Here is a 26,679-nt window from a genome sequence, read left to right as displayed (position 1 = left end):
AGTGTGTATAGGTGGAACTGATTCTTCAGACTGAAGAATCCAAAAAGTCACAGTTCCTTTGACAAAGCACAGGGTACTGAATGAACGCTGAATAGACAGCAAATGAACTCCGGAAGCAGGCACAATTTAGAAAGGTTTGGCTTCTTGGGTATATTGACTTTTCTGTTCTCCACCCTGTCCCCCTTTTTATACATGGACTGATTTGTCAGCTGCTTCACTGCTTCTGTTTTCTCTGGTCATGGGTGGAGATGTGTGCTGTTCTCTACCAGAGTCCTGCAGACACATGCATGCCAGCACTCAGACAGGCTTATTGCCCAGTCTCTTCCATTAGCACCTCTGGAAGCCATTCAGGTTCTTATAAGGATTAAATGCTATTGTTAGGGCTTTGTCCTGGGTGCTAACCTTATTTTTGTACATTCTTAATGGTGGTTTTGCCAAGTCTCCGTTACATCAGTTGGAGGTGGGTGAAGATAATGTACCTTATAAAGAATTCAGTGCTGTCTCTTTTTTATCACCACCCCTCTCCCAGCCCCCAGACGCATATGCATACTGAGTTTCTAGCCAGATGGTGAATGCTTAGGAAACCTACTTTGCAGCAGGGTTTGGGGGCGTCATCTGGAGAAAATAGACCCCTAATACCTCTTTAGTAGGCTTTCTTGGTACCAAATTAAAGAAGGACTTTGGAAAGGTTCTCACCTTTAATCAAATGAGAAGGAAATTTATTAGCTCTGGCCTGTTTTTGAGTCACTCTTTCAGAAAGAATTGGCTTAAAAATCTTCGATAAGATCACTAGTTATTTTGGGGGCTAACAACATTATTTTGCTGTTATTTGTTCTGAAAAACAAGTCCACTCCTGGCCCTTTGTGCATTAGTGTAGGAAGTCCAGGTAATCGCCAGTCCTGATGTGTGAGATTCACTTGTTCTTTCAGCAAACATTTAATGAGCATTTATTCTATATTAAGAGGCTGTGCCCTTAGAGTAGAATTAAATATCACTTAATTCCTAAATTAAATATACACTGGAGAATATGCCACTATTCCAGCTCATGGAGGTAACCATTTAATGTGAAATATTTTAAGGTTGAATATGTATGTTTGTATGCATGCATGTATGTATGTGCATGTGTGTTCTGACAAGATATAGTGTTCAAGGTTGAGGAGCCAGAATTATTGAGTGGCCCATTTAGTCCCCTGTATTATATGAGATTGACTCCATTGTCTTCCTCAACAATAAACAACATGGCTGGCTGGGGCTAGGGTCACAGAGGAGTATGGGACACAGCCTCTGCCTTTAGGAGGCTCACTGTGTCATGTGGAAGGCAGGAGGTTTAGATGAAAAAGGTTAACACAATGTAGTATACATTTATTGCCAAAGGAAAGATAGGAGAAATGGTTTCTTTTTATTTTTCCTGAGAATGGGATCTTTAAAACATTTTTTGAGATCATTTTAGACAGAAAAGTTACAAAAGTAGTACAGAGAATTTCTGTATACCATTTACCCAGATTGCCCCCAAATATTAGTATATTGCTACATTTACTTTATATTTCTCTTTTTCCATACATAATGCATGCACATACATATTTTATTTTTGTAAGACACTTGACCATAAGTCATGGACATAAAGCCCCTTTACCCCTAAATTCTTTAGTGTGTATTTACTAAAAATATGTTCTCTGACAGACAGTGTGGTTATCAAAATAAAATCACAGTCTAAATATTGATACAATATTATATAATCTACAGCACATTCAGATTTACTATTTGTTTCAAAAAATTTGTTTTTTGCCCTGGCTGGTGTGGCTTAGTGGATTGAGTGCCAGACTGCAAAGCAAATGGTCCCTGGTTGGATTCCCAGTCAGGGCACATGCCTGGGTTGCAGTCTAGGTTCCCGGGAGGAGGTGCGCGAGATGCAACCACACATTGATGTTTCTCTCCCTCGCTCCTTCCCCTCTCTCTAAAAATAAATAAGTAAAATTAAAAAAAATGTTTTCCTTTTTGGCAAAGGAAGGTTCAAGATCATTTAGTTGTCTTATCTGTTTATTTTTCTTTAATGTGGAATGGATTCCAAGTCTTTTTTTGTATTTTATGACATTGACATTTTGGGGGTGCATTCAGCCCAGTTATTTTGTGGAATGTACCTTAATTTCATATTTCTGGTAATGTCTGATTTTTTTGTTTCAATATTTTATTTATACCCAAAACCAAATTTACTATTTTTCAACATCCTAGCTTTAAAGAAGCTAACTTATCCTTAATATTTTAATATGCCTGTTAGTTTACCTCATTTCAAATCAGATAATTAACATGTTTGATTTTTTTCCCCTTAAAAACCAGTGATGAATAAAATGCTTTAAAATTACTTTCATCTTACTAAAATGCTCTTTGCTAGGCCTCTCTATGAATCCATTTAAAAAATAAAGTAAAACAAGAGAATGTCTAAAAAATAATCAAGGAAACTTCCTAATTTGTCATGTGATTGTAGTAAGCAGAATTCATGAATCATGTTTAGAAGATCAGCACATCATGGTGTATTTTTAAATTAAATTTGTTGGAGTTACATTGTTTAATAACATGATATAAATTCCAGCTGTGGTATTTCTTTATGATTAGATTCAGGTTATGTACTTTGGGCAGGAACACCATAGAAGTGATGTCATATCAGGAGGCCCTTGCTGATAATTTGCCCTATTACTAGTGATGTTAACTTTGACCATTAGGCAGATGTGGCAGCTACCATATTGCTCTGTCATGAACTATATACTAGTTCACACTTGGTGATCAGTGCATGTATTTTGGAGAGATACTTTGAGACCATGTAAAAAATGTGTTATTCTTGCAAACTTACACCCACTAGTTTTAGCATTAATGGATAATTCTTGCTTTAGTCAATTATTATGATGGTTATCAAATGATAGTTTCCCAGTTTCCATCATTCCTTCTACATTTGCTTCTACATTTGTTGTAAAGAAGAGCTTTTTCATCTCCTCCATGTATATGTCTGGCTGTTTGTTTATATCGGTATGGACTCATGGATTCTGATTGTATTCAACAGATTGTACTCCTTTGCCATCTTTATTTATTTTAATGTTAACATTGTCCCAGATTCAGCTAGTGGAGTTCCTACAAGTCAGTGTCCTTTCTTTGAGTCCATCCTACTTTCTGGCACAGGGTTTCCCAGGCTCACCTTCTATTTTCCTTGCTTCAGCTCTGGAGCCATTTCCTCAAAGAGCTCTGGTGCTTTCTGGTGGGGAATGGTACTTAGAAACCGTGGGCACTAAGCGTGCTCCTTGCTATCAGAGTAGCGTTGTTTATGGTGCCACTCAGCAGACAAGGGTAGTAAACACCATATACTTGCACACATCTGTGTCAATTTCTCTATATAGTTTTATCTCTATTAAAACCTATGAGTTTATGTTGATATCTTCAATTCCAGTTCAACACCACGTTTTATTCTGTTTTTTCCCCTTTCTGTATTTGTAACTCTGTTTTCTGAACATCGAGAAGCTGGCACCCATTATTCATAATATATTTGTTTAATTGCTCAGTCTTAGATGTACAAAAAGTAGTTCCAGAATCTCTAACCCATGTGCCTAAAAAACAAGACTAATAACTAGGTTTCAGTACTGGTTTAGAGTTTTTTGTTTTTAGCCTTGAGGACTAAAATGCTGTGTTCCAAAGTTGGTTGCTAGGTCCTTCTCCTCTAGCTCTAGACCTTTAATGTTGTTATAGTATTCTTTGAAATACAATTTGGTTTATTTATTTGTTTGTATTTAATTTTTCCCCTTCAGAATGAGATCTTGATTGACATTTCTTATGCCAGATCTTTTCTTTCCTTAAATTTTTTATTGAATTTGTTGGGGTAACATTGGTTAATAAAGTTCATGTAGGCTTCAAGTGTACAATTTTATAATATATCACCTGTATAGTGTATTGTTCACCACCCAAAGTCAAGTTACCATTTACCCCGCCCTTACTCTTTTTTACCTACCCCCACCCTCCTTTCCCTCTGGTAATCACCATACTGTTTTCTGTGTTTATGGGGTATTTTCATTTGTTTGTTTTTTGTTTAATCCCTTCACCTTTTTCATCCAGCACCCCACCCCCCATCACTCTCCCCTCTGACAGCTGTGCAGGAAATCTTACCTTTTGCAACAGGCCTGGATGGACCTGGAGAGTATTATGCTAAGTGAAATAAGCCAGTCAGAGAAAGATAAATACCATATGATTTCACTTGTGTGTAGAATCTAATGAACAAAGTAAAATAATGAGCAAAATAAATTTCACTTATGTGTAGAATCTAATGAACAAATAAGATAGAATCAGACTCACATATCTAGATCCTTTCTCTTGACTAGAGACTGAGAAGTCCCAGGAGAAGTGAGGTTCTTGCTTCTCTGTAGATTGTTGGGGCATTATGGGAAGTCAGTGATGGGGCCAGGGGCCAGACAAAGTGTGCCAAGGAACATCCCGTCTTGGGCCTGCCGTGACTCCGGAAAGCTACCTTACGGATTAAGACTCTTGTCACTTTCTCCTAAGACAATTCCTCACATTCTCTGTCATTCTCCATGATCACCTCTCTTGCCCTAAGGGAAATAAGAATTTAGCTTTTATCTCAGTTCTAAGCAATGACTGTGCGTGAAGATGGTTTACCTGTAATACACCTGCTGTAGGTCCTTTGGATGATCTTGATTTGGTTCTCAAAGGTGAAGCCTCCTGAGCATTGCTCATTGACATCCAAACCTGCAGAACTTTTGGCTCCGTTGCTATGCTCCCCTTTCTGACACCTCTGCTTTCTGTCCTGCTTGCTTTTCTTCACTGAGATGCTTTGGCCTCTCTATTAACTCTTTTGCATCAGTTCTGACCTGGCCGATTTCTCCTCTGTGACTGGGGACAGCTTCCAGATTCCCCCTCCTCTGCCCCATTTAACCTTCTTCTTCTCATTTCCCACACTCATTTTATTTCTCTCCTTCTTCAAGACACATATAACATGGTCAGTGCTGCTGATCCAGCTGTTCTGAATCTTGCCTGTGGCTTAAGTTCAAAAACAGATGGACCCAAAGCATCCTTGATGCTGTGCCAATTTTCACCACATGAAAACAAATTACTGAAAAGCATCACAAAATTTTAGAATAGTTTTGTGGTTTAATTCTGTCTTCTCGATGGTCCTGCCTGTCCCTCTCCTCCATCTCCCCCTGCTACCACCCCTCATTATACCTGGCCCATTTCCAGTCCCTTCTTTGTATGCCTCACTTGACAGAGGCTGGTTTCCAAAACCTTTGCCCCCATTTTCACCCTCTCTATGTGCAGATAGGTTTAATCATTGGGGTGAGATTGTGTTGATAATCAAGCAGGGTTGATGCTCTTTTTCTTTTGTCAGTGCCCTTTTTCAATCTTTTATCAAGGACTAAGGAATATCTGTTTTTTGGTCAATTAGAGAAGGCAAAGCTGGGGTCTCTGTGTCTGTAAATGTGGGTGCATTTACAGGTCAAAGAGGTCACTAACTTGCCAATAAATATACGTTCTTGTGTTGACTTTATCCACAGGGGTGCAAAAAAGTACCAGTCTCATAGCCTACCCTGGAATGCTATAGACAGGAGCGTGTTCCTGGGAAACCAGTAACATTGTGTCCACACCATTGCTCTCAGAATCCTCACTTTTGGAATTTGATAACAGCTTTCTCCCAGTGTTCTTTAGAGCATGGTCTAACTTCAACATTTCTAGCCACCTGGAAATATAAGAGGAAGAGAATCAATGTGGTGGGGCCTCTTATCTTACAGTTGCATCATGTAGACACCGGCAGTCATTTACAGGGAGCATCAGGACAAAGTTGTTGGCATAGTACAGTAAGTATCAGGTGCCTACTTTGACCTGAGTGCCAGACACTGTAGGAGCTATCCTCAGGAGAAGACCTTGGGGGATGGGCTTCCCAAAGTTCAGGGACCCCTGACCCATGCAAATTATGGTATGTATGTACAAAGCATCTCCATCCTGCCTGCCCTCCCTCACCTTCTTCCCTCCCTATCTTTCCCTTTACTTCCTCCTTCTTTCTCTTCTTTGGAGGAGAATACCTGGAAGAATACTCTCAAAAGGGTCTGGGGTAGGTAATCATCCCCCAAAATATTTTATAAATAATATTTTTATATTGCAAGTGGGATATAGACAGAGATATATGTGTATTTTTGAATTAATAACTGAGAACAATATTTCCCAAAAGAATACCTGTAGAACCCTGACTAGTGTAGATCAATTGGTTGGATGTCATTTCTCAAAGCAGAAGGTCACCAGTTCAATTCCTGGTCAGGGACAGGCCTAGGTTACAGGTTTATCCTTGGTTAGGGGTGGGTACGAGAGGCAATCAGTCAATGTTTGATTGCCTCCCTTCCCCTCTCTCTAGAAATAATAAATAAAATCTTTTTAAAAATAGCTATAGACCTTTCCTGTATGTGATATACTGAAACTTTCTACTTCATTCTGTATTGTTCTATTCTACTGTTTTGTATTTCATTTTGAGAAATGCTAGGTGGTGGCATGCTAAATTGGTTTTTTAACACCATTAGTGGGTTGTTTCCTACAGTTGGAAAACATTGGTTTAAGAACATTGGTTCTTAAAAATTCTGGTGTGCATAAAATTACCAGGGATACATATTGAAAATGCAGATTCCTGAGCATCACTCCACCACTAACAAAATAGAATTTTATTTATTTTTAATGTTTTTAAAGATTTTTAAATTTATTTTTAGAGAGAGAGGGTGGGAGATAGAAAGAGAGGGCGAGAATCCTTGATGTGCAAGAGAAACATTGATTGATTGCGTCTTTCATGTCCTCAGCTGGGGACAAGGCCTGAAACCCAGGCATGTTCCCCAACTGGGAATCAAGCCAGCGACCTTTCAGTTTACAGGCCGACACTCAGTCCACTGAGCCACACTATCCAAGGCCGAAATAGAATTTTAAACAAGTGCTACAGGCTATTCTGATGCAATGTAATTTGGGGTCTTGAAGTCTCACATGTAGAGAAACTACTCTTAGGAACTTACAAGCTTGGCTATACAAGGCTTTCAGGTCACTGACTTGCTCAGAGCTGGTCAATACTGGTGGGTACTATCTGAATCCAGACTAAGAATCTTCCCATTCCAGAATGACCCCAATTACCCATGGTCACTCCTGCCACGTGATATTTCTTGGTAAGTTTTTTTTCTGATATTTGTTATGGCCCTTGTGAAGGTAGAGAAGGAGTTAACTGAGGCCACAGAATAGAGAGTGAAGAAACTAAAGGGTCACTTTACAAAATGGCTGGGGTGTGGCCCAGCCCTCCAGTAGGTGCCCAGAGCCAGGCCCAAATTAGAATGGGGTAGGATCAAAACGACTTTTCTCATTCAGTTGCCTTTCATGTGTAACCGCATGCAGCGTGTCAACATGCTTTCCGGTTAGGCACTAACAGTTTTGCTCCCTCTGGGTTCATGGACCCTCGGTATTCCTGTTATGTGTTGTCTTAGAAAAGCTCTTTGCTCTGAGGCTTGGTCAGCTGAACGTTTTGTCCATTAACTCTTTCAGCACCACAGCTTTAATGCTAAGGGCTGTTTTTTTGAAATTAAGCAACAACCACAGTGCAGTAAGAAAGTGATTGCTGGTCAGGAGACCTGGGTTCTTGCCTTGCTCCCCCACTATCTGTGTGATTTCAGGCTCCCCAAGCCTCAATTTCCTCACTTAGAAAATGACAAGTTTGGTCTAGACTCTAAACCACCTTAAAAGTCCTTGTTAGCTCTGAAATTCCATGATTCTATTTTTTGTTCCCTCTGGCTTTTCCCTTTGCATTTTAAAAGTCTTCTCTTCACACTCTCTCCGAGGTTGGGCATAGGAGATTCACTGAATTTGGGGATTCCCAGAAAACCAGATAAGTTAATAGCAACACTTAATACACTGATGAAGTATGAACTTTATAAAGCAAGTTCATTGCAAACTTGAGTAATAAGGCCTAGGAATTTGGAGACATGTTTGTCTTTTCAGGCATGACTCTAGTCGCTTTTTGGCGGGGGGTGTGATGTAAATATATTGTGTGGACTATCAAGGAATAATAATAGTTATAATAATAATAAGTGAGGACGATATTGATTTGTAGGTGTGGAACACTGTTAATATAGATTTTTTGTTATTATGGACATCACCTTGTTTTACTTGATCTTCATAATAGCCATGTGAATTAGGCATGGAAGGTCTGCTGTCTTTATTTATAATTTTAAACAGATGAAGAAGTGTTGAGGCCCAGAGTGCGTCTGCAACTTATCCAAAGGTTATCTGGCTAGTAGGTGTCAAAAATAAGACTAGACTCTAGGTTATAAGCATGGTTCAGGGTATTTTCCACAGAGGACCACCTTGCTGGGGTTCGGTATCACTGTTCATCCAGATTCCTTATAGACCTCTGTAGAACTCAATAACCTACTAACCTAGGAATTGACCAAAGCATCTCTTACTCTAATACTTTAACATTTTGCCCGCAGAGCATCAACGTGGTTAATGATACGCTCTGATTTAGTGCACATACACCACTGGGTGTACAACTTCAGTCACCCCACAGCCACCCAGATACATGGTGCAACAGTTGATTAGGCAAGATTGATGGAGGCTGAAGATGTTAACTGTTCATCACATGAATTTTCTTACTGTGCTCAACACTTACAGGATTTCTGTGGCTGTGGCGTCTGTCATTAGTCAATGCTGGTTAAGTGCCCACCCATTCTTGGTGATAGATGTTCATTAAATATTCTAAAATATACCCTGTCCTCAAGAGACTCCCTTCCGGTAAGGCAAGATAAATATCAAAATGACACATGAGAAACAATAATGGTGCATGCAGCTGATCCGATGACGATTTAGACTTCATTCCATTTAGCTCCGTAGTTTCACTGAATCAAGTTATATTACTTTATTCTTCCTTCCTCATTGTTATCATGAAGCATGTAAAGGGACTCATTGTCCCATTAACAGGTATTCAGGAGGGAGACGTCTGAATCTTAGAGACACCCTTTCTTCTGCAGTGGGTTGTTTGTACTTGGCATGTTTAAGTACCATGTGCCAGGTAGGAGGAGCTGCCGGCTGTAGCTCCGAGTGCTCAGCTTGCGCCTGGTGCCAGGGAGCTGCCTGCTCCCAAGGGAGTGGTTACTGCTTTGAAAGTGAGTGTGTGGATTTCTTAGTGACGCCACTTCAGTTTGGCACAGACAGGTATTTATTTCTCAGGCAAGAACTACCAGGGGTGAGCCAGACTGCCTATCTCAGTCATCTCCCAAGATTTTATTCATTTAAAAAATCTGCTAACACCTCTGCATGTATATTTTTTTCTCTATGTATTTGTCATGTGCTGTAATTATATATGGGGTTTCTGATGACATGTTAATTAACTAGAGAAGAAGAAACCAAAGATACAATTTTAGAGTTGTTTATAGGTTATTCTATGGAATATGTGGATCCAACTGTTACAGTATTAGATGGTTACAAATCTTTTTAAACAGAAACTTCTTTTTTTCATTTTGGTCATCAGTCGTACCTTTGTTACGTCTTTGGCTCTTGCTCTGATGCTTTCTTATTATTTGAGTGAATTAGCTGAGACCATTTGATATTATCACAGCCTATTTTGGGGGGCTTTTATGGGGGAAATTTAATAAATACTGTATTTTTCAGACCATAAGAAGATGCACCTAGCTTTTAGAGGAGGATAATAGGAAAAAAAATTTTTTAAAGATTATTTATTTATTTATTTATTTACCTTTAGAGGGGAAGGGGAGAGGGAGAGAAACATCAATGTATGGTTGCCTTTTGTGCGTCCCCTGCTGGGAGTTGGCCTGCAGGGAACCGGCCTGCAACCCAGGCATGTGCCCTGACTGGGAATCAAACCGCGATCCTCTGGTTTGCAGGCCTGTGCTCAATCCACTGAGCTACACCAGCCAGGGCAGGAAAAAAATGTGGTAAAATACTTAATAACATAAATAACATCATATTTTAATGTAAATATAAACAGAACTCAACATCAGCATTAACAACCATTATTTCTCCCAAATTTGGGGCGGGGCGCATCTTATAGTCTGAAAAATACGGTAACTAAATTTCTAGGTCCTTAGTTCTATAGATCATATTAGGGTAGAATGCACAGTGTTTGTTCTCTAGCACTTAGCTTATACCAGAGTATACAAGAATGGTTTACTAACCTCCTTATTTTTACTGTTCTATAGTTCTGAGAATGCTAGTGGCAGGACATGGGTGTAAACAAAGGGGAGGGCCCAAGTCTGCAGAAGTCATAGAGAGGGCTGGTAGGCAGATCTTCTAAACCAGCCATATCCAGGCTTCAGAATGCGACATTCAAAGCAGTGTACACGCACAGCATCAATACCCGGATAAGATGTGGGTTGTGGCTGATGGACAGTCTAGGAGCAGGAAAATCATGTCTGGAATCTGGGAGATCTGCAAATGCGAGAGAAGCAGGTCAGGAAGGGCCCAGAACAGCGCCAGGTACATAGTAGATGCTCAATCAATATTTGTTGAATGAATAAGAAATAAGAAGACTCAGAGATCAGGGACTCAGAGGAGGAGCCTAGACAATAAGATGTCAGAAGTCTAGGCAAGAAATCTGGATGGCAGAGATTCAAATCCTGGGTAGACCCCACCCTTCTCTACAGCATCTGATCTCATGGTCTTCAGATCTGTCTTGAGTTATTCAAACAACCTCCGATCTTCTCTCCCCACCTTGAACATGGGATGGTGTCAGGGTGGTGGAAGGGAAGACAAAAGTCTCTCACCTGACACAAATTGATGGAGATGTTTCTGGTTAGGGTCTACAATGGCTCAGATTTGGGAATGACACCTGTTCCCTACCCAACCCAGAGTAACCTTGGTCCTACGATCATTCAGGAAATGTCAGACATGATGCTGACATTATTAAAATGTCAAACATGGTGCTGCTGTAGTTCTTAACTTCAGAGAAGATTCCTAAACTCCCAGCCATTATTACCGTTGGGACATGCCATTATCCCAAGGGTGTGGCTGAGCTCCTTGGAACTAACCCAGAGCCACAAGAATTCCATTTCCATACAGCTTTTCCCCCAAATGTGATTATAGGGAACAACTTAGACTATTTTGAGTGAGGTGGTTCACTACTGCTTGAATCTGTTCTAATCATCTGTCCAGGCTACTGAAGACAATTTGTGGTATTAAGTTATGCTTGAAAACTTGAAAGCTCATTTCTCCATACATAGAATATACATTTTTGCCTTTGGCCTTTTTCTCCTTCAGTCTTACTCTCCTTTTATACTCAGATGTCATTGCTGGCAGAAGCCTGAGCTGTGATAAGCCCAGAGAAGTTTGCTTGTTCCCTCCCTGCCTGCCTGCTCATCTTTGAAAGATGCCTTTAGGCTGCTATTATACTACTAGGTCACACAACCAAGCAGCCAACATTAGAGGAAGACTCCTTTTCAAGTCAGTTTCCACCTTGGAGATCCCCCCCCACACACACACCACCACCACCTTTTTTTAACTCCTTCCCCAATAAATCCAATCCGTCCTCTAGCTTATCTGGGTCAGCAAGGGTCCGATTTTATGCATGGCACTGTCAAACCATAAATCCGCTGCTCTATCCAGCCCTTCTGCTTCTGTCAGCATCAGCAAAATGCATATTAGAGAAAATAAGCCAGGAAGGCCAATAACACTCATCTGAATAAAATAATCTCTTTGCCTGCCTCAGTTCATTTCATTTTAATCAAGGTGCCAGGAAGGAATTTAAGTTTAAAAATCCAGCCTCCCACCCCCCCTTGTCAGTAGTTCCCTGTTCAACCATCATTAAATGATCCCTTTTACTATGTAATATTCATATGTGCCTTTTTCTTATCCTTCTTATAGTTAGATGCTCAATAACATGTATTGAATAATGTCTTCAGTTTATTTTGGGTTTTATCTATCATCACATATATGTCTTTTTAAAAGAGAGAAATGATATTCTTTTCAGGATTTATTAATATTAACATTTCCCATCTCTGTACACAGACTAACAGTTTAGATAGGAATTCTGAGAAAGGGGGCTCAGCAGGAGTTGCTGAAGCACCTCGTGTTCTGGCTACCTGGGCTCCCTCTGGCTTCCTTCCGGTCTCCCTGGGCACACAGTTCCCTGTGTGGAATGTAGGACTGAGCTTTCCACCTTGCCCCTCAGGGGATTGACAGTGAAAAGATTAAATTCTGCTCTCCCATTGGTATCTCCCTCACGTCTTCCCAGAGACCACAGCTGCTTGGTTAATTGCCTGTTGCTGCTGTCTTATCCCGACTATTATTTGCCAAGGGCTGTTCGTTTTCCACAGGCTGCACTCTTGGCCTTGGCCCAGGGCCGGGTGAGGAGCGTGTTGGAAGTTGATGAAAGCTGAGTCCTACTTTGTTTGGAAATAAAAATAATATTTCTTCACATTTGTGTAGTGGTTTGCTGTTGATGTAATTCTTTTGCATCCAGCATCTCAAATGAGCCACACAGCAGACCTGTGAGGTGAGCAGGTCAGAAGAGACTGTTGGCCCAAAAGGAAACATTCTTCACTTGAGCAACGCAGAAGCTCAAGGCACCCAGTGATGCCACGCTTGTGTTGCATATCCCATCTGTGGAGCTATGAACATAGTAATTATTAATTAAATGACACCTTAGGGCAACAGAGCTTCCAGGATTTTACAATCATGCTTTGAAGATCTTTAGAGAGCTAGCATGTGTCCATTTTATAGATGAGACAACTGAAACCGAACAAGAAAAAAGTGTGCTGCAGGCCAACTTGGACCTTTGTGGAGGTCTTCACCCTAGATATTTGGGAGAAATCCCTTTGAGCATTTGTTGCCAAGTTTGTTGACTGTCCATAGTCTAAGTTGAAGAGAAAAACTGTGTTGATGTATTTGAAGCTAATGACCAACCTGTGCAGGTTTCTTTCTTTCAGTGCATGTATAATAATCATCCCGTCCGAGGATGCATAGCCGGCTTGTGACTTTCTGGGCCTCCTTTGTTTGGACTCTAGGGTCATTCCTTCTCAAGTACAGTATGATGTTTTTTTGATCTTCCTCCTGAAAAAATTCTTAAGTAAGAAAAACACTTCTGGATATTTTGTCTGCTTTTTAGGGATTAGTGTTTGAGGAGGTTTGCAGCTGTTCGGCACATTCCTAAGGGATGTAAACCTTTTTCTTTAAATGCCCAAATATTGCACAACCTAAGACTCTGGGGGCAGGAGAAGTAAAGAAACTGTACAAACAAATGATAGATGGAAAAGATATCAAGGCAAATTTCAATCTCCTAACCAAATGAAGTTCCCCTGGCTCTAGCAGCCCCAAATAAAATAAGGCTGCAAAGCTGCTAAAGCAGGAAACCACTCTAGCAGAACTTTAATATGCTCCCCATGAAATCACGTCTCGTTGACTCGTTTATTTTCCAGCCCGAAGTGTGTTTCGTCTTTGTTCGTGTTGGCTGGGGAAATTGTCTCTGCAGTGTATTTGTGTTCCCCTTCTACAGGATGCCTTTCACCTCTCCTGCCCCAACACCTTCCCAAAATAAATAAATACATTAATTAAAACACCTCAGTTGAAAGGAGGAATACATCTGAAAAAGCATACAAACTCAACCAAATACATTACATGAAAAAGTACGGTATTAGTAAAAGAGAGTGGGAACCACCTAGAAGAAACAGACAACGGAGTTTAATACTATTTTTAAAATCACAGATTCCTTTTTAAAATTAAAATCTTACATAGAACCACCATATATACAACATATTTAGTAGTGTAAATCTACTTTTAAAGTGCAAATTTATAAAGAGTACTTATTACAGAGTCAATCAGTGAACACAATGAGACCATTTATGAACCCAAAATATTTAAATTGGGGTTATGAATGAGAGCTGCAGTTTTATGTCAGTTTCAACATCCAAGTTATTTCTGGTTCTGCTTTAGGTTGCCCAATAATATCAAGAAACTACTGGTTCACACAGATGAGTTGTAATCTTGAAATAGTTTTAAATTGATTTAGATGCTTGGAAAGGATATTTCTTTTAAAGTTGGATCACTAACATTACCCAGCAGCTATTCTCATTTCCCTATATAAATATTAACTGGATAAGCCTGAAAATGTGTAAGAAGCATTACAGTTGAATGTGAGATAAGAGGACACTGAGCACGTGTATTCTCACTTACCCACCCATGGCCTTTCTGTTGTTGGCTCAGAAGTTTGTTTTTATTCTCTAAGGTGGCTCTAGTAGTGCTTAGTTGTCTTTAACTTCATTTAAAACAAGTTTGTTAGATTACATTGTGAGAGTTGTCACATCAGTGTGCACTTAAAAAAACTTTATCAACATTGGTGAATTTTTGCATAGCCATTTTAATATTGAAGATGGAAGAAAATAAGCAACATTTTCATCATATTATGCTTTATTATTTCAAGAAAGGTAAAAACACAGCTAATGACCAGACTTGTGCAGTGTATGGAGAAGGTACTGCGACTGATCAGACATGTCAAGAGTGGTTTGTGAAGTTTCGTGCTGGAGATTGCTCGCCGGACAATGCTCCACAGTTTGGTAGACCAGTTGAAGCTGATGGCAATCAAATCAAGACATTATCTGAGAACAATCAATGTTATACCACTCAGGAGATAGCCGACATACTCAAAATATCCAAATCAATAAAGTTATTGATGAAAATGAAAAGTGTTCTTTATTTCTACAGAAAAAACTAGAACTTTTTGGCCAACCCAATGTCACGAACACAACACAGGCCCCCAAGCCTTCTGTGGCATGTAATTAAACTTGACTAGTGTGTGCGAGTCATTCGCTCACCTGAGCAGTTTTACCCAAGGAGGGTCACAGCTGGAACTGAAAGCTGAATCTTTGCAGAGCAACATCTACTCTAACTAGTAGCACACTTTTCAGATGTTCGGATACACACACTGATTCTTTATTCCAAAGTTTGCATACAATGAAGTCCGCCTGGCATGCACGAAACATTGTGGCGCCACTGCAGGAAAGCTGGGTTCTGGGTCCCAGGCACATTTAAGCAGGGGGGGGGGGTTGCTCATTTGGATGGATGTGTAACAGTTGTTTGAAGTTGAAATGTGAAAGCCCTTGTACACTGAAACGAATAATGGCTGTCCCACTACATGCCGTAAGGATAGAAATGCATACATGTTGGAAAGTACTCGGTAGCACCTTAGAAGTTCTTAATAAGAATTTGTTAGTGTTAAATGAAAGGGTATTTTATTTTAAAAGATCCCCACTTCCTGCTTATCCTTTTAAATGACTCATCTTTTTTCACTTATCCTTTCTTCTGAGGGTACCCTTGGAACTTATGCTCTGCATCATTTTCTGTGATGTGAGATTGGTTTTTGCCTCTCCTGCCTCCGCTTGTGATCTGTCGTGTACCTGTGTGGGCTTGCTGACCCTTTGTTCGTACTTCTAATGTTCTGCTGTATTGTAGGTCATTCTTTGTTTCCCACACTGCACTTTGACTTAAGCACTTTTATAACCACTAAAGCCCCCAGTCCTGTGCATTGTTCATATGTTTATAAGATACAAATGTTTATATGTTTGTGTAATTGAATTATTTTTACGTGTGTAAAGCACTAAAGGAAAAGAATTAGTAGAGACCACCAATTCATGTGTATTCATAAGAAGCAGGTTGAAACCTCGTACAGTTAAGGTCTTATAAGATCTGCCCTTTTACGAAGCAAATACAAGTGCCTGATATATTCCATGCTTCCTGAGGACATGGATATCTCACCACCCAATAAAAGTATAAATTAGATTATTTAGGGCTTTGTAACTAAAACTGATTTGGAATTTATTTAAAAGTTTGCTTGCAATGGAAACATCAAATGTGTCTGAATGCATGTGTTCACATGTCTCATCATTTGGAATTTAAGATTATTTTCTGTTTACCTTTTTCAGTGCTAAACTTTTTTTAAAAGATTTTATTTATTTATTTTTAAGAGGGACAGGGAGGGAGGGAGAAAAACATTAGTTGCTTCTCTCATGCACCCAGGCTGGGGACCAAACCTGCAACTCAGGCATGTGCTCTGACCGGGTAGCGAACCAGAAACTTCTGCTTTGCAGCATGTCACCCAGCCAAATGGACCATACCGGCCAGGACCAGATGCCAATATTTTTATTAAAAATAAAAATATTTTATTTTTATTTCTATATTTTTATTAAAATAGAAATCTTCTAATTTCCCTAGGAAAGCAAGTGGACATAATGTTACAGTAGTGGTCAGTACGTAAGTGTTAGGGATTTTGATCACAGAAGTGTGATGTAGGTATATGTGATAGAAGTGTGGGGCAGAGGGTGGAGGGGGGAGACAGTATTGAACAGTTTGGATTTGGATTCATATTCATGGGTTTGATGCAACTTCTTGGTGCTGGTTAGACAGATACTTGATTTAATGGTCTGGTGTGTTCTGAAGCCAGAGTAGGTGTGGTGTGATTATTTGCTAATAGTTACCTTCTAACAACTGGAAGAGCCCACATTGAATTCCATGCTCTATAGATCACAGGGGCCAGGCAGCCTCCAGCCCTGAAGGGAGGCAGTGCCGACTCGAGAACCAGGACACTCTCTAGCTGCCTTCTTTGCACCGAAGAGTCTGACAGTAGGGAGTGAATGGGGGAAGGGGAGCGAAGAAGTTGTGATTCTCTGTAGTGATTAATAGCATTTTCTTTGCAATTACAGGACTTGATTTTGAATTCTAGTATTGCCACTTTTTAGCATTGTGACTTTGACCAAGATATTTAACCTTTCTCAGTCCAACTTTGCTCTTCTGCTGAATGTGGTTAACAACACCCAGTTCATCAGGTTGTTGTAGGGTTCAAGCTAAACAACACGGACCCAGCCATGTGCCAAATGCATGGTAAGCCGTTGGTAAATAGTACCACAGGCAACCCCTACTTTCTGTTTCTCTCCTTAAAGAGATCCAACTTGCAGATGCAAAACTTTCTGTTACTTAAATTAGTGCTGTGAACTGAGTAGAGACTAATTCTTTGGGATCCCAGTGTTTTCATTAGAAATGAGCATCTTGGTTTACTGTTGCACTCAGGCTATAGGAGTTTTAGGAATACGTGTGTGAGGGTACACTTGTGCTCTACGTTGTATGGGATGTGGAATAATGCTCAGTCAGTGAAACCAAAGCCTCCTTAGATGCGTTCTATGGGACTGAAGAGTTTCTAGTGACTTTTTCATGGCAGCTGCCTCCAGTGTTGTATTCATGGAATTCTACAATAGATAAATGTGTGGAGATTTAGTTGTAGTGCTCTAGTGATTTTGTCTCCAGATAAAATCATTCATTTTGTCTCTAATCCTAGAATACCAGATGACTTAGTGGCTAAGGAGTGGACTTGGCATGAGACAGCCTAGACCTTTTTCTAGCCAGACAACACAGAACTGGGGTTTTAGTCCCTGGCTCCATCTTACTTACTCCATGACTCCTTCCCACTAATGTGGGCAGGTTTTCTACTCAGTAAAATGGGGATAATGGCCGTTGTTGTTGTTTTTTTTCCCACAGTGAAATGATGGAGCTTGGATGAGATAATGCACGTAAAGCATTCACCTACTTCCTACATGTTCAACTAAATTGATGCTCAACAGATAATCCTGCTTCTCTCCTCCCTTCCCTGTCCTTCTCATTATTCTTATTTTCTCCTTTTTCTTCATTGAGTTTCTAGAAAAAGGAAAAAGTAGAGTTGCAGAGTTCAGGAAAAATATCTTTACTTCTGGTTCAACTTTAATCACAGTGATTTTGTGATGTGAACTATAGACATAGATGTCGGTCCTAGCTGCTTACTAACTATAACGTTTTTTTCTTGTTGTTTCTCTGCAGGAAGGATCAGAATGTTCTCTCTCCAGTCAACTGCTGGAATCTCCTCTTAAACCAGGTGAAGCGGGAGAGCAGGGACCACACCACACTGAGTGACATCTACCTGAATAATATCATCCCTCGATTTGTTCAAGTCAGCGAGGACTCAGGAAGACTCTTTAAAAAGGTATATAGCTATTTCTAGCCATACAGATACTTGGGTGGAGCCATGACACAAGTTTGTAAGCAAGAGAAAGAATATCTTATTGGCTCACTTACAAGGCTTGCCATTGGTCATTGCCCACTGTGTATACATTGAGAAAAAAGATTAAACTGACATTCTTTTCTTCCTTTCTGACCTGAATTATTAGTAGGTCCAGGAAAATAACTATTTGCAAGGTACAACTCCAGGATTGGTAGCATAATTCACAATCTGTATATATTAATAATACCTATAGTTAATCGATTTCCATATGTGATTTGCGAAGCTGTTAAGATTAAGGGGCCTTTAGTGTCACTTCATGTTTTTTTCTTCTAGTTCATTTAGCAAAATCATACATGTTTATATGACATATCTTTGTCTTTGGGTCCCTGCATGTGTTTTGACGCTCAATTATTTGTCACAATTCCTTGGGTGTAAGTTGAAAAACTTGACCAAGGAAAAACTCAAAAATAATTGTGATAATCTTAAGAAATGAGTGCCAAATTCACCTTACCTGTCAGTAGTGGAACCAGGCTCTTGGAAACCCGGGAACATCTTTTCTAAGCTCTCTCACCCTGGGCTCTCAATCGAGTCATTTATTCGTGAATTTTGGTAACAAATGGTGACAAAGGCCCCAATCATTGTACATGATACGCTATGTTTAACACTGAAGTTCTGAGATACACAGAAGACATTTCAGAAAGCAAATAATCATCCAACAAGTTGTAGGTATAAAGAGGCTATATAGGGCTATTTTATTTGTTTCATATATGGGGAATTCATTGGTTTTCATTTGACAAAATTCAATGTTAAAATTTGAGGCTGGGGGGAAGGGACTTCAGTAAACAGAACCAAGGTCAGTAATAGCCATAGCTCATTTTCAGTTTTTTAATTCTTAACATTAGGAAGTTTTCCAGCTCTCACTAGGTCTATAAGTAGAACCCAATTTCTTCTGTTTATAATAGTGTGAAAAAAATAAATGATTTAGAATCTGTCAACATAATTGTATCTGTGAAGGGGCTTTCCCCGCGTCTTAGACACAGGATGTTAAGGGTACAATCATCTGACAATGAAGGAAGAGAAAGAGAACTCCTCCCAGCCTTCACTGGCTATTTTTAGTGGCCCGGCTGTGCTGTGGGTGAGGCCGTGCTTCATGTAGGAGCAGGCGTCCATACTGCACCATCTCCTCATGGTTTTAGCATCTGCCACAGCTTGCTTGTCGTTAATTTGAATTGTCCTGCAACATTTGGTGATGTGCATATGTGACTAAAATGAATGACTATAGTTAATAATACTGTACTGAATGCTGGAAATAAGAGAGTAGATTTCAGGTGCTTTTTTCACATACACACAGAAAGGTAACTATACAAGGAGATATATTAATTAGTATGACTACAGAAATCATTTCACTCTGTGTGTATATACATGTATATATATGTGTGTAGTATGTGTATATATATGTATATGTATATATAGAATCATCATGTTTTATACCTTAAATATATATATTTTTATTACAAAAATGTAAAGCCTGTTTAGCTGGAACCTTGATGGTAATCGGGTACCACTTCAGCTCTCCTTCATTACCTCAGCAGCGGCTTAAACCATCTTGAGAAGGAAAGGGTTCGGCTGATAGTTTTCTCCTTTATTTTCTATGTTCATTTGAGAAAAAACTTTTGTGAGAGATGTTCAGCTACCTAGATGTCACCCAGTCTCTCAACCCCCCTTTCTCCCAGCTTTAGAAGGTTAGGGGAGAACCTGGCTGAGAGTCTGGGAGCCCCAGTGGATATCAGAGGTGTCTGTGGTGAAGGCAACCGGTGATCAAAACCATGAGATTTCCTGGCTCCTCAGGTGCCCTTCACACTTCACCAAAGGCCTGACTGCGTGGCATATACATAAAACATGGGGCATTTGCCCTCAGAAGGAAAAATTACTTGTGAATTAGATTCCTAGCTATTGTCTCAGGGTTGACCTTCTTAAGCTGTGTGTTTCTAAATTACTTCTAGGACTGTTTATATATTACATTTTTATTGAAGGAGAGTACACGTTTCATAAACTCACAGCTAAATGCATTTTTGCAAACTGAACATGCTTAGTAGCCAGCTCCCAGACTAAGAAACAGAATGTCTCTGTACCCCAGAAGTGCTCCCCATTCCTTTTTTCTAGTCATCAGGGATTTGGGGTCCCCAAACCCCAAGGGTAACAGTTGTCCTAACTTTGAAAGCAGAAATTAGTTTGTACTTTTTTGTGTCTGGTTTCTCCCATTCAACATTACATTTGTGAGATTCAGTCATACAGTTGTTAATACTTTTGCAGATCATAAGTTTTCTCTTGATCTTTATAAATTTTATCAATTAAATCATAGCTGATTAGAGGTATGTATGTTGAGGTTGAATAGCCAGTCTTTCTATCCCATAGGGTAGATAATCTCTTTCCTCTCTCCCTTGGGGTCCAATGTAGGCAGAGAACTCCGAAGTAGTTCTGGCTTGGCAGATCGGAAGGGTAGATTGGTGGTGTTTGGGCTGGCTGAGAGCCTCGCTGCTTCCTAGTAATAGGCGAAGAAGCATTCTTTCTTCATACCTTTATTTTTCAATCTCTTTTGTTTTAAGTGTGTTACACATGAAGAATTAGAATTCCACTAGTTAAGACACAGTAATCAGGTAAGAGAACTAAAGAATGTACCTGGTTACCCTCTCAGTTTGGTGAAGCTTCCAGGGCTTGGCTTGTGTCCTCAGAGCAGAGAGGCCTTTTCCAGGGGACCTTTTCTCCTGGGCTCAGCTCTGCTAGTAACTCTAACACCTTGGATGATTACTTCTCCTTCCTGCACCTCAGTTCCCTAAAGTTTTGTGACCTCTATGATGCTTTTGAAATCTGATATACTGTGATGCTACGGACACAAGGGTATTTCTACACTGGGGGCTTTCTTCTGGTTGTTGCTGACCTTTGTATTGTGGTAGGCAAGTTGGAGTTCCTGAGGTAAGGACAAACAGAAGTGGATGTGGGTATGGAGAGCGTGCTCACTTAAGCAACTGAAGACTGAATTTTGTGAGGAATGAAGTATTCAGATTCTGTTATCTATAGTGGCCAGCAACCAAGAGATGTCAAAGCAGAATCCAAATGTATAAAACAAATACGTTTTATATTTTACCTGTAAATGCGGTTCCAACAGCAAAAGGAAAACCCGCGTTTCTCTGGACACACTGGCTTCAGAAGAGATACCTTTATTTCTGGTTCAGCTGTGGATACCCATGACAATTCACCTAAGTTTTACACGAATTTGAATCCGTAAGTCACTGGTTAAAAACATGGGTTATCTTCTCCTCTTCTTCCTCCTTATTCTTCTTAATCTAAAAACTTGATTCACTGGCACAGGTTATGATAATAAAAACAAACATTTAAAAAAATTTTGTGTGCCAGGTACAGTGTTAAACACTTTATATACAACTACCTTATTTAATCCTTACAGTAATTCTATAAGGTAGGTACTGTTATTATCCCTATTTAATGAAGGAAGAAACCGAGGCTTAGAGAGATTAAGCAAAAAAGAGGTAAAGCTAGTATTGAAATCCAGTTATTTGGCTTTAGAACTCAAGGTTCCTATCTATATGTTCCACTAGGACTGTCTGGATATGGTGCATAGAATAGAGGGTATTCTAGATTTTCTTACTCTTTTCTATTGAATCCAGGTATTTCACTTCGTTACAGCATTAATCTGACCTTTTCTCTTCCACATAGACCTTCAAAGGGCATGGAGGTGTTAAACGTCAACTCCGGGTTGTTTCTTCTACCTGACGTCAGGGCAGGCAGCTGGCAGTTGAGAGGGAACTAGGGCAATGTTTTTCTCCTTGGGGACAGAATCTCTAGTAAGAGGGAAACAAAGACTCATTAAATGTGAGAACTGGCCAGAAATCTGGCTCACAGCTAACTCAGCTAATTTGGGGATGTCAGGATGGTTGCACAATTGGCCCCTCTATGCTACTGAACCCCCTTAAGGGATGCTCCCTGCTAGCCCTCTGGTTTGTGGTTATGTCTGCAGGGACATATTTTACATTTGCATGAAACCATGGAGGATTCCTTCAGCTAAATATAACATCTGGAGAAAGTAGCCTCCTGTCCACAGCTTAGAAACAGACCCACTTTGTCTAGGACTCCAGGGGAAATTGAGCCGATTTGGTGCTCCTGACATCTCCTCCCGTGTAATGAAAGCTCAGTCTGTCTAAGCCCTGTTGGAGCCAAGGTTTGGGCAAATATTATTCCTGCCACCTTCATTTTTTAATGTAATGGCTTAAAAAACAGTGGCCAAACATTGCCAAACACTCCAGTTCCATGTCGTCTCTATAAGAGACATGTTCTAAAGAATCCCATCAAGAATAGAAATCATTTTCCCCACTTTCTCAGCACAAACTAAAATAAACGTGGGTGTGCTCTTTCCTGGAGGGGAGAGGGCAATCCTCTTCTTTCTTCCTTTTCTCATTTAGCTGGAACACAATTAGAGTACCTTGACTTTGCTTTCCAAGCCACTGTTTTCAGCCCCTGTCAGCTGCTCACGTTTAGGTTTGGAAGCTGGTCCATTGTCCTAAGACTCTCAGTTGCATTCTTTTCTTTAATAGTATTCTAGTTAGCCATAATTCTGTCTTACTCTTTATTATGCTAAGGTTCTAAGGAAGAAAAGCAAGTTAAATTGAGAAAGCTAGGTCAGATTCCTGATAGACCAGTAGCTTTAACTTTGCCTGTGCATGAGAGTCACTTGGGGGATTTTTAAAAAATCTTTGTGACCTTATATAGACAAAGATTTTTTTAGACTATAAAAAGCAAGAACTATAAAAGAAAAAAAGATAAATTGGACCACCAATTCGTGGACTTTTGCTCTTAGAAAGGCAGTGTTAAGAAAATGAAAGATAGGCCACAGACTGGGAGAGTATCTAAAGAAGATATGTTAAAAAAATGACCGATAAGCACGTAAGATGCTTAATGTCATTAATCATCTGGGAAATACAAAATAAAACTGTAAGGGGATATGCTATGTAGCATATCTCTAGATATATAGCATATCACTAGAATGGTTAAAATCAAAAGGACTGACAATACCAACTATTAGTGGGGACAGATGGGATTCTCATGTTGCTAGTGAGAATGGGAAGTGGTGCAAACACTTGAGAAAATAACTTGGTACTTTTTAATGAAGTTAAATATGTACTTACCATATGACCCAGGAGTTCCATGTCTAGGTATCTACCCAAGAGGAATAAGAGCATATATTTACACAAAGACTTGTACCTGAATTTTCCTAATAGTTTTTGTTGTGGGTTGAGTAATGCCCCGCCCTCGAAATGTCCATGTTCTAATTCCTTGAACCTGTGAACTGTGCCTTATTCATGTACGACTTAGTACATGTGAAGAATTTGAGGATCTTATGATGGGGATATCACGCTTGATTATCCCAGGGGGCCCTAAATGTGATCACTACTATTCATATAAGAAGGACATGGAGGGAGATTGCAGACAAAGAGAAGAAAGTCATGTGATAGAAGCAGAGAGAGGAGTCACAGAGAAAAGAGCTAGGTAACTGACTTTGAAGGTGGAGGGAGAGGCCATGAGCCACAAGGAATGCAACAGGGAAAGAATGGTAGAAAAGGCAAGGACGTGAGCTCTCCCCGAGCATCCTAAGGGAATGCAGCCCTGCTGATACCTTGGTTTCGGCCTAGTGACATTGATTTTGGACTTCTGACCTCCAGGACTGTAAAAAATAATGTGTGTTGTTTTAAGCAACCAAGTTTGCAGTAATTTGTAATAGCTGCCATTGGAAGCTAATATTTTATTCCTAATAGCCAAAACTGGAAACGACTCAAATATCCATCAAGAGATGAATGGAAAACAGAGGTGTTGTATCCATATATGAATACTACTCAGCAATAAAAAGAAACAAAATGATGACAGATATAATAGTGTAGATGAATTCTAAAAAACATTTTACTATTAAAAAGAAGCCAGATACAACAGGAACATCCTGTTTGGATCCATTTATGTGAAATTCTATAAAAGGTAACTCTAATCTAGAGTGATAGAAAGCAAATAAGTGATTACCTTGAGGCCAGTATGGGAGTGAAGGATTGACTGCAAAGAGACACACAGGAACTTGTGAAATTGTGGAAATATTATATAATTTTAATTAATGGTTGTGTTTACATGAGTATGTGCATTTTTCAAAAGTTATCATACTCTGGGGCCCTGGCTGTGTAGCTCAGTGGATTGAGCGCTGGCCTGCGAACCAGAGGATCGAGGTTCGATTTCCAGTCAGGGCACATGCCTGGGTTGCAGGCTGGTTCCCTGCAGGCCAACTCCCAGCAGGGGACACACGAAAGGCAACCATACATTGATGTTTCTCTCCCTCTCTCCTTCCTCTCTAAAGATAAATAAATAAATAAAATCTTAAAAAAAAAAGTTATCATACTCTATACTTAAAATGGATAGATTTTATTGTATCTTTATTATGCCTCAATAAAGTTGATTTAAAAGATAGTAAAAAATATAATGCCAAGGTCCTACCCCAGGGCAGTACAGTCAGACTCTCCGGAATAGGGCCTTTGTGATTCTTGCACATAGCCAGGGTTAGAACCACTGTTCTGGATACTCTGGTTTCCATCTCTGGGGAACCCACGAGCACAGAGCACATTTGAATTTTTAAGACCCTATCTGAATGTGAGCCGTGTTTGCCGCTGCAGCAGACCGTGTTGAAGCATCTAGACCAGTTTTTCTAGGCAACCCATTGTGGTTTTCCTACTTTATTCTTAGAGGTTGACAAAGGGTGAATCTGGCTTCAGGTAAATGAGTCACACTGGAAGAAGTGGGTAATGCAAAAAAGGTGCTAAGGAAGAAATGTCTCAATTAATACTTTTCTCAAGGGTCCTCCTATGTCAAACATGTCTTTTTTCTCATTAGTAGGTCAGTTCTGATATAATATCTGAAATAAAAAGAGAATTGCCATGACCAGTCAGATTTCCTTTGGCACCAAGGATCTGGCTGTAAAAAAAAAGATAAAGGAGATTTCAAGGTAAAAGCAGTACTTGTAACCTACCTACATGTGTGCCCCTCCCCATTGGAATAGGATTTCCTAGGGAGTCTTTGAATCAGCAGTTTGGCATATGTGAGGAGAGAGGATGATGATTCTATAAGGAGACACATGCTGTGGTGGTGTTGTCATAAATAAGAAAAGAAGAAATGACTCACAATGCCGGTAGTTTCCGGTAGGTACTGTAGATTGAAATAGTGGAAAATGAGTAGGTTTCCAATGGTTTTGTTCTGCCCTCTTGAGAAAGGATTTAACTTGGAAATATCTCTGGGAGAAGGAGTAGATGAGTGATTTTTCAGTTGCCCTCCCCTTCCTCCCCGCCCTGAACTTGGTATCTGTTACTGATTGAATTTCTTCCTCATCGTAACATGGTCACTAACAGCATTGTGCTGTGCTTACAGACAGCTGCTCCATTTGCCTACTTTATCTTGTTGGTAGCAAAAATCTGTTCTGATTAATTGAGCTTTATTTTCTCATGTCTGATGAAGATATCCTCTTTGGAAAAAAAAAAAAGAATAGGATGTGAAGCTGAGCTGATTTGAGTAGAGGAGGGAAGGCTGCCAGCTACTTCAAAGGTATCTCTACTGATAAGGGGTGTCAGGTTTGCTGCCGAAGCCAACACTGAGGGGAGCTTTGCAGCTAGTGCTGTTCCTGGCATTTCGGCTTTGGTTTCTGTGACACTGGGTCAGTAGCATCTGTATTCTCTCCCCTGGGCCTTCTCTCTGGGTGGTCTAGGCCCCTAGGCCCCCTGCCCCCCTTTTTTAATTTAGATTCAACTCAGAGGGAGTGTGTGCATCAAAGATGCTTTTTGCTTGGGTTAGTTTGTGTTTGCCTTTTTTGGTGTTTTAGTTCTCAGTTATCTATCTACCTTTTCTGAAAAAGTCTAAGGTGCTATGTTTAACAGGTAGTAATGGGCCCTGCCTGGTATGGCTTAATGATTGAGTGCTGGCCTGCAAACCAAAGGATCACTGGTTCGATTCCCAGTCGAGACACATGCCTGGGTTGTGGGCTAGGTTTCCAGTGGAAGGCACATGAGAGGCAACCACACATTGATGTTTCTCTCCTTCTCTTTCTCCCTCCCTTCCCATCTCTCTAAAACTAAATAAATAAAACCTTTCGAAAAAGTGTAATGGTACTTCAATCTTTTTAAATCAAGGTGTGATTAAGAGAATCTGAAAAACATTTTTTTAAAATATAGAGTCTGGGACAGAGAGGTGCAATGGACAGAAAACAAAAATTGTCCAAATACAACCTTGTATTTGAATAGGACCCTAAACTAGAAAAAGGAGTATTTTAGTGAATACTGTAAACACAGCATTATGCTAGGTGCCAAAAAGAGCTGAAAATCAAAGTGAGGAGGAAGACTCGCCCCCAGAGAGTTCTGGGTTTTTCAGTCTGCTTAGCTCTCCCAAAAGTTCCTGTGGGATGATGATGATGAGATAAACTTTTATGAAATGTCTCCTATAAATATTACACACGGCAGTAGGCCCTAAATATATTTCTTCTAATCCTTTCATGCATTTTGCAAGTTTTTTCCTTACATTTTTCTGGAACTATAAAATATGTAGAGAAAGTACAC

At 39.9% G+C, this 26,679-nt stretch overlaps 1 protein-coding gene across 10 annotated transcripts in view; it reads left to right on the top strand.

The window, feature by feature from the left end:
• Positions 1-26,679, top strand: part of SRGAP2 (SLIT-ROBO Rho GTPase activating protein 2) — a 253,602-nt gene that overhangs the window by 107,083 nt on the left and 119,840 nt on the right. For all 10 annotated transcript variants that reach the window (XM_037067162.1, XM_037067163.1, XM_037067160.1 and 7 more), the window contains exon 4: positions 17,854-18,016. In XM_037067162.1, coding sequence (XP_036923057.1) covers positions 17,854-18,016 — 163 coding nt within the window. The remainder of the gene's footprint in view (positions 1-17,853; positions 18,017-26,679) is intronic.

The sequence above is a fragment of the Sturnira hondurensis genome, unplaced genomic scaffold (genome assembly GCF_014824575.4).
Source record: "Sturnira hondurensis isolate 20B ecotype Veracruz unplaced genomic scaffold, ASM1482457v3 Scaffold0017082, whole genome shotgun sequence".
Classification (NCBI taxonomy): domain Eukaryota; kingdom Metazoa; phylum Chordata; class Mammalia; order Chiroptera; family Phyllostomidae; genus Sturnira; species Sturnira hondurensis.
This window is presented reverse-complemented; position numbering and strand designations above follow the sequence as displayed.